Genomic DNA, 12,818 nt, shown 5'->3' with positions numbered 1-12,818 from the left:
GTTTGCGTAGGACAGAGATTGACGAGCTCCAGCCCTTGATTGGCAGTAGCAGGCCACGCAACCAACACAGAGACAAAGATGAGTCGAAACGCGGAAGAAAGGAGTCGCCCACATCGTCTCAGGAGAAAAAGAAGAGCTCTCAAAAGACTCCAGAAAGGGAAGATTCTAACAAAAAGGCACAAGAGAAACAATCAGCATCTAAAAAGACTTCAGAGATTGAATCGAAGTCTGCCAAGAGTCAGGAGATTGAGTCAAAATCCAGAAAAACTTTGGCAAGTGAGTCAAAGTCTGGGAAGCGCCAGAAGAAGCAGTCTTCTGGTAGGAAGGAGGATAGTTCAGAGAGTGAGAAGACTCAGGACAACGTATCAGAGTCCAAGAAGATTTTGGATAAAGACTTAGAGTCTGGGAAGAGCCAGAAGAAGCTGTCTTCTGGTAGGAAGGAGGATAGTTCAGAGGGGGACAAGACTCAGGACAAAGTATCAGAGTCCAAAAAGACTTTGGATAAAGACATAGAGCCTGGGAAGAGCCAGAAAAAGCAGTCTTCTGGTAGGAAAGAGGATTGTTCAGAGGGTGAGAAGACTCAGGACAAAGTATCAGAGTCCAAGAAGACTTTGGATAAAGACTTAGATTCTGGGAAGAGCCAGAAGAAGCTGTCTTCTGGTAGGAAGGAGGATAGTTCAGAGGGTGACAAGACTCAGGACAAAGTATCAGAGTCCAAAAATACTTTGGATAAAGACTTAGAGCCTGGGAAGAGCCAGAAGAAGCAGTCTTCTGGTAGGAAGGAGGATAGTTCAGAGAGTGAGAAGACTCAGGACAACGTATCAGAGTCCAAGAAGATTTTGGATAAAGACTTAGAGTCTGGGAAGAGCCAGAAGAAGCTGTCTTCTGGTAGGAAGGAGGATAGTTCAGAGTTGGACAAGACTCAGGACAAAGTATCAGAGTCCAAAAAGACTTTGGATAAAGACATAGAGCCTGGGAAGAGCCAGAAAAAGCAGTCTTCTGGTAGGAAAGAGGATAGTTCAGAGGGTGAGAAGACTCAGGACAAAGTATCAGAGTCCAAGAAGACTTTGGATAAAGACTTAGATTCTGGGAAGAGCCAGAAGAAGCTGTCTTCTGGTAGGAAGGAGGATAGTTCAGAGGGTGACAAGACTCAGGACAAAGTATCAGAGTCCAAAAAGACTTTGGATAAAGACATAGAGCCTGGGAAGAGCCAGAAAAAGCAGTCTTCTGGTAGGAAAGAGGATAGTTCAGAGGATGAGAAGACTCAGGACAAAGTATCAGAGTCCAAGAAGACTTTGGATAAAGACTTAGATTCTGGGAAGAGCCAGAAGAAGCACCCTTCTGGTCGGAAGGAGGATAGTTCAGAGGGCGAAAAGATTCAGAACAAAGTATCAGAGTTCAGGAAGACTATGGATAATGAGTTAGAGTCTGGGAAGAGCCAGAAGAAACTGTCTTCTGATCCGAAGGAGGATAGTTCAGAGGGTGAGAAGACTCAGGACAAAGTATCAGAGTCCAGGAAGACTTTGGATAAAGAGTTAGAGTCTGGGAAGAGCCAGAAAAAGCAGTCTTCTGGTCGGAAGGCTGATAGTACGGAGGGCGAGAAGATTCAGGACGAAGTACCAGAGTCCAAGAAGACTTTGGATAAAGACTTAGAGTCTGGGAATAGCCAGAAGAAGCAGTCTTCTGGTCGGAAGGAGGATAGTACAGAGGGCGAGAAGATTCAGGACAAAGTACCAGAGTCCAAGAAGACTTTGGATAAAGACTTGGAGTCTGGGAAGAGCCAGAAGAAGCAGTCTTCTGGTAGAAAGCAGGATAGTTCAGAGGGCGAGAAGATTCAGGACGAAGTACCAGAGTCCAAGAAGACTTTGGATAAAGACTTAGAGTCTGAGAAGAGCCACAAGAAGCAGTCTTCTGGTCAGAAGGTGGATAGTTTAGAGGGGGAGAAGACTCAGGACAAAGTATCAGACGACAGGAAGACTTTGGATAACGAGTTAGAGTCTGGGAAGAGCCAGAAAAAGAAGTCTTCTGGTCAGAAGGAGGATAGTTTAGAGGGTGAGAAGACTCAGGACAAAGTATCAGACAACAGGAAGACTTTGGATAAAGAGTTAGAGTCTGGGAAGAGCCAGAAGAAGCTTTCTTCTGGTCGGAAGGAGGATAGTTCAGAGGGCGAGAAGACTCAGGACATAGTATCAGAGTCCACGAAGAGTATGGTGACTGAGTCAGAGGGCGAGAAGTCTCAGAAGAGGAAGAGAGACAGTGTTTCCTCAAAAGACATTGAACATCCTGAAGGTACGGACTCCTGGAAGCACAACCAAAGTCTAGTAGGTGGCCCGTGTGAGAAGAGAAACGCACCTCTTGAGGACGACTCTGTGCCTGGAAAGATCCGAAAGGGAGAGCAGAGGAGTCGAACATTGGGCGAGAGTCCAAAAACATGTGTTCAGAACCCTTCCGAAGCACAGTCAGATCAGGTGTGTTGTTCTTGTTCCTCTGTGCCATCGATGAGCTGCAATGACCATGTTGTGTTTGCAGAAAACTGCTGATGGACCCTCAGGTGCCCCCACTGCACCTCTCCTGCCTGTTGGTAAGAGGTCAAAGTTCATCTTTCCTCAACATGTATTGAAGAGCTGCATGCTTTCTCGAACGTTCAAGCTTGTTGTGCCATCGTGTATAAAACGTTTAAGCTTGTTGTGCCGTTGTGTATAAACTATTGAAAACATGTCCTTCGCACTGTTATTGTCGACCGTGCTGATCACCGTTCGTCGTTCGCAGGAACTGAGTTTGTGCGTCCGGTTGTCGGCTACTTCTGCAACTTGTGTCAGCTCATCTACGCCGAGGAAGATGAGGCCAAAGTGCAACACTGCAGCAGCCGCCAGCACCACGACAAGTATCAGGTAAAAGATACAACAAATGCCAGATCAAACAAATATCATAGGTATCAGTTATAACATTACAAGTATCAGGTATAACACCACAAATGTCAGGTATAACACAACAAGTATCAGGTATAACACCACAAGTATCGGGTATAACACAAGTATCGGGTATAACACAAGTATCGGGTATAACACCACAGGTATCGGGTATAACACCACAAGTATCGGGTATAACACCACAAGTATCGGGTATAACACCACAAGTATGGGGTATAACACCACAAGTATGGGGTATAACACCACAAGTATCGGGTATAACACCACAAGTATCGGGTATAACCCACACGTATCAGTTATAACACTACAAGTAGCAATTATAACACTACAAGCATCAGCTATAACACTACAAGTATCAGTTATAACACTACAAGTATCAGTTATAACACCACAAGTATCAGTTATAACACCACAAGTATCAGTTATAACACCACAAGTATCAGTTATAACACCACAAGTATCAGTTGTAACACCACAATTATCAGTTATAACACTACAAGTATCAGTTATAACACCACAAGTATCAGTTAACACCACAAGTATCAGTTATAACACTACAAGTATCAGGTATAACACTACAAGTATCAGGTATAACACCACATGTATAAGTTATAACATTACAAGTATCAGGTATAACACCACAAATGTCAGGTATAACAACAATTATCAGGTATAACACCACAAGTATGTGGTATAACACCACAAGTATCGGTTATAACACCACAAGTATCGGTTATAACACCGCAAGTATCGGTTATAACACCGCAAGTATCGGGTATAACACCGCAAGTATCGGGTATAACACCGCAAGTATCGGGTATAACACCGCAAGTATCGGGTATAACACCGCAGGTATCGGGTATAACACCGCAGGTATCGGGTATAACACCACAGGTATAGGGTATAACACCACAGGTATCGGGTATAACACCACAAGTATCGGTTATAACACCACAAGTATCAATTATAACACCACAAGTATCGGGTATAACACCAGAAGTATCGGGTATAACACCACAAGTATCGGGTATAACACCACAAGTATCGGGTATAACACTATAATTATCAGTTATAACATTATAATTATCAGTTATAACACTACAAGTATCAGTTATAACACCACAAGTATCGGGTATAACACAAGTATCGGGTATAACACAAGTATCGGGTATAACACAAGTATCGGGTATAACACAAGTATCGGGTATAACACCACAGGTATCGGGTATAACACCACAAGTATCGGGTATAACACCACAAGTATCGGGTATAACACCACAAGTATGGGGTATAACACCACAAGTATCAGTTATAACACCACAAGTATAAGTTATAACACCACAAGTATCGGTTATAACACCACAAGTATCGGTTATAACACCACAAGTATCGGTTATAACACCGCAAGTATCGGGTATAACACCGCAAGTATCGGGTATAACACCGCAAGTATCGGGTATAACACCGCAAGTATCGGGTATAACACTGCAGGTATCAGTTATAACACCACAAGTATCAGTTATAACACCACAAGTATCAGTTATAACACCACAAGTATCAATTATAACACTACAAGTATCAATTATAACACTACAAGTATCAATTATAACACTACAAGTATCAATTATAACACTACCAGTATCAATTATAACACTACAAGTATCGGGTATAACACTACAAGTATCGGGTACAACACTACAAGTATCAGTTATAACACCACAAGTATCAGTTATAACACTACAAGTAACAGTTATAACACCACAAGTATCTGTTATAACACCACAAGTATCTGTTATAACACCACAAGTATCTGTTATAACACCACAAGTATCTGTTATAACACCACAAGTATCCGTTATAACACCACAAGTATCCGTTATAACACCACAAGTATCCGTTATAACACCACAAGTATCCGTTATAACACCACAAGTATCCGTTATAACACCACAAGTATCCGTTATAACACCACAAGTATCAGTTATAACACCACAAGCATCGGCTATAACACCACAGGCATCGGCTATAACACCACAGGCATCGGCTATAACACCACAGGCATCGGCTATAACACCACAGGTATCGAGTACAACACCACAAGTATCAGGTATAACAACGCAAGTATCAGGCATAACATTACAAGTATCAGGTATAATATTACAAGTATCAACTATAGCATTACAAATATCAGGTATAATAAAGAAAAAGTAACAGATCAAACAAATATATGTGTCCGGTTAAACAACTAATACAAAGGACAATACATGGGGCGGTATAGCTCGGTTGGTAGAGTGGCCGTGCCAGCAACTTGAGGGTTCCAGGTTCGATCCCCGCTTCCGCCATCCTAGTCACTGCCGTTGTGTCCTTGGGCAAGACACTTTACCCACCTGCTCCCAGTGCCCACCCACACTGGTTTAAACGTAACTTAGATATTGGGTTTCACTATGTAAAAGCGCTTTGAGTCACTAGAGAAAAGCGCTATATAAATATAATTCACTTCACTACACAAGCCGCAACACAACTGCAAGCCACAAAGGACGCGGCTGACACAATGAAAGTGACAGTGGACTAAATTTAGCAGACGGTCGGAAGGTTGAAAACAGTGTAATGAACATAGCGCCTGATTTACTAAGACCTAAATACTACACGCTGGACAGCGTGTGCAAAAAGAAAATACTGTGTACTATGAGTGGGCGTGTTGCGTGTGATCTACCAAGACCGCTTGTGCAATTGAAAAGTGGTGTAGACGGTAAATGAGGATTTTGTATTCATACGGTGCTTTTACCACTGAGACACTCATTTTCTGCACGTTGACGTTATCGTGCTCCTACCTGTGCGATGTGTTGAACCGGCAGCACACCTTTTCTGAATCGCAGTCTAGACAACAGAAACACTGACACTTCATTCCGTGCACAAGGCTGTGGATCGCATCACCACCATTCGTGCATCTGGAACGACTCAAACGCAAGAAAATGCATAATGAAAAATGTATTTTATACACATATATATATACATATATATAAACACACATATATATATACATATATATATATATGTATACACATATATACACACACAGATATATATATATACACATATATATATATATCTATATATACAAATATATATATATATATATATATATATATATATATATATACAGGGCGGTATAGCTCGGTTGGTAGAGCGGCCGTGCCAGCAACTTGAGGGTTGCCGGTTCGATCCCCGCTTCCGCCATCCTAGTCACTGCCGTTGTGTCCTTGGGCAAGACACTTTACCCACCTGCTCCCAGTGCCACCCACACTGGTTTGAATGTAACTTAGATATTGGGTTTCACTATGTAAAGCGCTTTGAGTCACTTGAGAAAAAGCGCTATATAAATGTAATTCACTTCACTTCACTACAGGTAAAAGCCAGTAAATTTGAATATTTTGAAAAACTTTATTTATTTCAGTAATTGCATTCAAAAGGTGTAACTTGTACATTATATTTATTCATTGCACACAGACTGATGCATTCAAATGTTTATTTCATTTAATTTTGATGATTTGAAGTGGCAACAAATGAAAATCCAAAATTCCGTGTGTCACAAAATTAGAATATTGTGTAAGGGTTACATTTTGAAGACACCTGGTGCCACAAACTAATCAGCTGATTAACTCAAAACACCTGCAAAGGGCTTTAAATGGTTTCTCAGTCCAGTTCTGAAGCCTACACAAACATGGGGAAGGCTTCAGATTTGACAGCTGTCCAAAAGGCAACCATCGACACATTGCACAAGGAGGGAAAGACACAAAAGGTTATTGCTGAATAGGCTGGCTGTTCTCAGAGCTCTGTGTCCAAACACATTAATGGAGAGGCAAAGGGAAGGAAAAACTGTGGTCAGAAAAAGTGTACAAGCGATAGGGATCACCGCGCCCTGGTCAAGATTGTGAAAAAAAAAACATTCAAAAATGTGGGGAAGATTCAGAAGGAGTGGACAGATGCTGGAGTCAGTGCTTCAAGATCCACCACCAAGAGACGCTTGAAAGACATGGGTTTCAACTGCCGCATACCTCGTGTCAAGCCACTGTTGACCAAGAAACAGCGCGAAAAGCGTCTCACCTGGGCTAAGGAAAAAAGAGCTGGACTGCTGCTGAGTGGTCCAAAGTCATGTTTTCTGACGAAAGCAAATTTTGCATTTCCTTTGGAAATCGAGGTCCCAGAGTCTGGAGGAAGACAGGAGAGGCACAGGATCCACGTTGCCTGAAGTCTAGTGTAAAGTTTCCACCATCAGTGATGGTTTGGGGTGCCATGTCATCTGCTGGTGTCGGTCCACTCTGTTTCCTGAGATCCAGGGTCAACGCAGCCGTCTACCAGCAAGTTTTAGAGCACTTCATGCTTCCTGCTGCTGACCTGCTCTATGGAGATGGAGATTTCAAGTTCCAACAGGAACACACAGCGCAAAATCTACCCGTGCCTGGTTTACGGACCATGGTATTTCTGTTTTAAATTGGCCCGCCAACTCCCCTGACGTTAGCCCCATAGAAAATCTGTGGGGTATTGTGAAAAGGAAGATGCAGAATGCCAGACCCAAAAACGCAGAAGAGTTGAAGGCCACTATCAGAGCAACCTGGGCTCTCATAACACCTGAGCAGTGCCAGAAACTCATCGACTCCATGCCACGCCGCATTAACGCAGTAATTGAGGCAAAAGGAGCTCCAACCAAGTATTGAGTATTGTACATGCTCATATTTTTCATTTTCATACTTTTCAGTTGGCCAACATTTCTAAAAATCCCTTTTTTGTATTAGCCTTAAGTAATATTCTAATTTTGTGACACACGGAATTTTGGATTTTCCTTTGTTGCCACTTCAAATCATCAAAATTAAATGAAATAAACATTTGAATGCATCAGTCTGTGTGCAATGAATACATATAATGTACAAGTTACACCTTTTGAATGCAATTACTGAAATAAATCAAGTTTTTCAAAATATTCTAATTTACTGGCTTTTACCTGTGTGTGTGTGTGTGTGTGTGTGTATGTATATATATATATATATATATATATATATATATATATATATATATATATATATATATATATATATATATATATATATATATATATGTATATTTATATGTATACATATATATATATATATATATGTATACATATATATATATATATATATATATATATACACTACCGTGCAAAAGTTTGGGGTCACATTGAAATGTCCTTATTTTTGAAGGAAAAGCACTGTACTTTTCAATGAAGATAACTTTAAACTAGTCTTAACTTTGAAGAAGTACACTCTATACATTGCTAATGTGGTAAATGACTATTCTAGTTGCAAATGTCTGTTTTTTGGTGCAATATCTACATATGTGTATAGAGGCCCATTTCCAGCAACTATCACTCCAGTGTTCTAATGGTACAATGTGTTTGCTCATTGGCTCAGAAGGCTAATTGATGATTAGAAAACCCTTGTGCAAACATGTTCACACATCTGAAAACAGTTTAGCTCGTTACAGAAGCTACAAAACTGACCTTCCTTTAGATTGAGTTTCTGGAGCATCACATTTATATATATATATATATATATATATATATATATATATATATATATATATATATATATATATATATATATATATATATATATATATATATATATATATATATATATATATATGTGTGTGTGTGTGTGTGCGTGTGTGTGCGAAGACCTCAATGAGAAATAAAAACTATGGACCCACATTTCCCCCGCCCGGACGCGGGTCACCGGGGCCCCCCTCTGGAGCCAGGCCCGGAGGTGGGGCACGATGGCGAGCGCCTGGTGGCCGGGCCTGTCCCCATGGGGCCCGGCCGGGCACAGCCCGAAGAGGCAACGTGGGTTCCCCCTCCAATGGGCTCACCACCCATAGCAGGGGTCATAGAGGTCGGGTGCGATGTGAGCTGGGCGGCAGCCGAAGGCAGGGCACTTGGCGGTCCGATCCTCGGCTACAGAAGCTAGCTCTTGGGACGTGGAACGTCACCTCGCTGGGGGGGAAGGAGCCTGAGCTAGTGCGCGAGGTGGAGAAGTTCCGACTAGACATAGTCGGACTCACTTCGACGCACAGCAAGGGCTCTGGAACCAGTTCTCTCGAGAGGGGCTGGACTCTCTTCTACTCTGGCGTTGCCGGCAGTGAGAGGCGACGGGCTGGGGTGGCAATTCTTGTTGCCCCCCGGCTCAGAGCCTGCATGTTGGAGTTCAACCCGGTGGGCGAGAGGGTAGGGGGAACGGGTCTTGACTGTGGTTTGCGCTTACGCGCCAAACCGCAGCCCAGAGTACCCACCCTTTTTGGATTCACTCGAGGGAGTACTTGAGAGTGCTCCCCCGGGTGATTCCCTCGTTCTACTGGGAGACTTCAACGCTCATGTTGGCAGCGACAGTGAAACCTGGAGAGGCGTGATTGGGAAGAATGGCTGCCCGGATCTGAACCCGAGCGGTGTTTTGTTATTGGACTTTTGTGCCCGTCACAGATTGTCCATAACGAACACCATGTTCAAACATAAGGGTGTCCATATGTGCACTTGGCACCAGGACACCCTAGGCCGCAGTTCCATGATCGACTTTGTAGTTGTGTCGTCGGATTTGCGGCCTCATGTTTTGGACACTCTGGTGAAGAGAGGGGCGGAGCTTTCTACCGATCACCACCTGGTGGTGAGTTGGCTGCGATGGTGGGGGAGGATGCCGGACAGACCTGGCAGGCCCAAACGCATTGTGAGGGTTTGCTGGGAACGTCTGGCAGAGTCTCCTGTCAGAGAGAGTTTCAATTCCCACCTCCGGAAGAACTTTGAACATGTCACGAGGGAGGTGCTGGACATTGAGTCCGAATGGACCATGTTCCGCACCTCTATTGTCGAGGCGGCTGATTGGAGCTGTGGCCGCAAGGTAGTTGGTGCCTGTCGTGGCGGTAATCCTAGAACCCGTTGGTGGACACCGGCGGTGAGGGATGCCGTCAAGCTGAAGGAGTCCTATCGGGTTCTTTTGGCTCATAGGACTCCTGAGGCAGCGGACAGGTACCGACAGGCCAAGCGGTGTGCGGCTTCGGCGGTCGCGGAGGCAAAAACTCGGACATGGGAGGAGTTCGGGGAAGCCATGGAAAACGACTTCCGGACGGCTTCGAAGCGATTCTGGACCACCATCCGCCGCCTCAGGAAGGGGAAGCAGTGCAATATCAACACCGTGTACGGTGAGGATGGTGTTCTGCTGACCTCGACTGCGGATGTTGTGGATCGGTGGAGGGAATACTTCGAAGACCTCCTCAATCCCACCAACACGTCTTCCTATGAGGAAGCAGTGCCTGGGGAATCTGTGGTGGGCTCTCCTATTTCTGGGGCTGAGGTTGCTGAGGTACTTAAAAAGCTCCTCGGTGGCAAGGCCCCGGGGGTGGAGGAGATCCGCCCGGAGTTCCTTAAGGCTCTGGATGCTGTGGGGCTGTCTTGGTTGACAAGACTCTGCAGCATCGCGTGGACATCGGGGGCGGTACCTCTGGATTGGCAGACCGGGGTGGTGGTTCCTCTCTTTAAGAAGGGGAACCGGAGGGTGTGTTCTAACTATCGTGGGATCACACTCCTCAGCCTTCCCGGTAAGGTCTATTCAGGTGTGCTGGAGAGGAGGCTACGCCGGATAGTCGAACCTCGGATTCAGGAGGGACAGTGTGGTTTTCGTCCTGGTCGTGGAACTGTGGACCAGCTCTATACTCTCGGCAGGGTCCTTGAGGGTGCATGGGAGTTTGCCCAACCAGTCTTCATGTGTTTTGTGGACTTGGAGAAGGCATTCGACCGTGTCCCTCGGGAAGTCCTGTGGGGAGTGCTCAGAGAGTATGGGGTATCGGACTGTCTGATTGTGGCGGTCCGCTCCCTGTATGATCAGTGCCAGAGTTTGGTCCGCATTGCCGGCAGTAAGTCAGACACGTTTCCAGTGAGGGTTGGACTCCGCCAAGGCTGCCCTTTGTCACCGATTCTGTTCATAACTTTTATGGACATAATTTCTAGGCGCAGTCAAGGCGTTGAGGGGATCTGGTTTGGTGCCTGCAGGATTAGGTCTCTGGTTTTTGCAGATGATGTGGTCCTGATGGCTTCATCTGGCCAGGATCTTCAGCTCTCGCTGGATCGGTTCGCAGCTGAGTGTGAAGCGACTGGGATGAGAATCAGCACCTCCAAGTCCGAATCCATGGTTCTCGCCCGGAAAAGGGTGGAGTGCCATCTCCGGGTTGCGGAGGAGACCCTTCCCCAAGTGGAGGAGTTCAAGTACCTCGGAGTCTTGTTCACGAGTGAGGGAAGAGTGGATCGTGAGATCGACAGGCGGATCGGTGCGGCGTCTTCAGTAATGCGGACGCTGTATCGATCCGTTGTGGTGAAGAAGGAGCTGAGCCGAAAGGCAAAGCTCTCAATTTACCGGTCGATCTACGTTCCCATCCTCACCTATGGTCATGAGCTTTGGGTTATGACCGAAAGGACAAGATCACGGGTACAAGCGGCCGAAATGAGTTTCCTCCGCCGGGTGGCGGGGCTCTCCCTTAGAGATAGGGTGAGAAGCTCTGCCATCCGGGGGGAGCTCAAAGTAAAGCCGCTGCTCCTCCACATCGAGAGGAGCCAGATGAGGTGGTTCGGGCATCTGGTCAGGATGCCACCCGAACGCCTCCCTAGGGAGGTGTTTAGGGCACGTCCGACCGGTAGGAGGCCACGGGGAAGACCCAGGACACGTTGGGAAGACTATGTCTCCCGGCTGGCCTGGGAACGCCTCGAGATCCCCCGGGAGGAGCTGGACGAAGTGGCTGGGGCGAGGGAAGTCTGGGCTTCCCTGCTTAAGCTGCTGCCCCCGCGACCCGACCTCGGATAAGCAGAAGAAGATGGATGGATGGATGGGTGTGTGTGTATGTATGTATATGTGTATGTGTGTATATATATATATATGTGTGTATGTATATATATATATGTGTGTGTGTGTGTGTGTGTGTGTGTGTATATATATATGTGTGTATATATATGTATATATGTGTGTGTGTGTGTATATATATATATATATGTATGTGTATATATATATATATATATATGTATATATATATATATATATATATATATATATATATATATATATATATATATATATATATATATATATATATATATATATATATACAGTGGGGCAAAAAGTATTTAGTCAGCCACCCATTGACAATCAATGGGTGGCTGACTAAATACCTTTTTGCCCCCACTGTATATATATATATATATATACACACTGCAAGTATATATATATAATGTAGTAACATACACCTTTATAACAATATGTAATATGTACAATATTTACCATATTTTGATCATTTTGTGATCTGATTCCTTGTGTTGTGTGACGAAAAAGCTAGCTTATCTCTCGCCATAGCTAGCTCACGGCTAATACCGTAGCACGCCGATTTGTTACTACGCTAGAAAAAAGTTTCTCAGTGTTCGCTTTTCCAATAACAATGTCACAACAGTTTGGTTATTATACAGGTTACGCAAGATTGTTAGCGCTTTTCGGATGCATTTTTAAAGTGAGTTAGAGGAAGAATTGATTGCTCCAATTAGCTGCATCTAGCCACCTGGGACGAGACCATTTTTACATGTTAGAATGCAAAATAAACACAACCTTTTGTCTTTTTGTCTCTCTTAAGGATTTAGAAAAATATGCAAAATGTAAACAAATGTGCAGTTCCCCCTTTAACAGACTCAATCTACGTTTAGCAGATCAGCTTTGCACGTGTTTTAGCACACACAAACCTTTAGTACATCAGGCCCATAGTGTATTAGTATTATTGAGAAAGTAAAAAAAAAAAACACCATTATTTATGACTGAAAAAGTGGTCAAACTT

General features: G+C 44.2%; 1 protein-coding gene across 4 annotated transcripts in view; it reads left to right on the top strand.

The window, feature by feature from the left end:
* The window catches only part of LOC133644913 (zinc finger protein 638-like), a 58,609-nt gene that overhangs the window by 43,837 nt on the left and 1,954 nt on the right, over window positions 1-12,818 (top strand). For all 4 annotated transcript variants that reach the window (XM_062039665.1, XM_062039666.1, XM_062039667.1 and 1 more), the window contains 3 exons: window positions 11-2,468; window positions 2,530-2,581; window positions 2,770-2,891. In XM_062039665.1, coding sequence (XP_061895649.1) covers window positions 11-2,468; window positions 2,530-2,581; window positions 2,770-2,891 — 2,632 coding nt within the window. The remainder of the gene's footprint in view (window positions 1-10; window positions 2,469-2,529; window positions 2,582-2,769; window positions 2,892-12,818) is intronic.

This window comes from Entelurus aequoreus, linkage group LG28 (genome assembly GCF_033978785.1).
Source record: "Entelurus aequoreus isolate RoL-2023_Sb linkage group LG28, RoL_Eaeq_v1.1, whole genome shotgun sequence".
Lineage (NCBI taxonomy): Eukaryota > Metazoa > Chordata > Actinopteri > Syngnathiformes > Syngnathidae > Entelurus > Entelurus aequoreus.
This window is presented reverse-complemented; position numbering and strand designations above follow the sequence as displayed.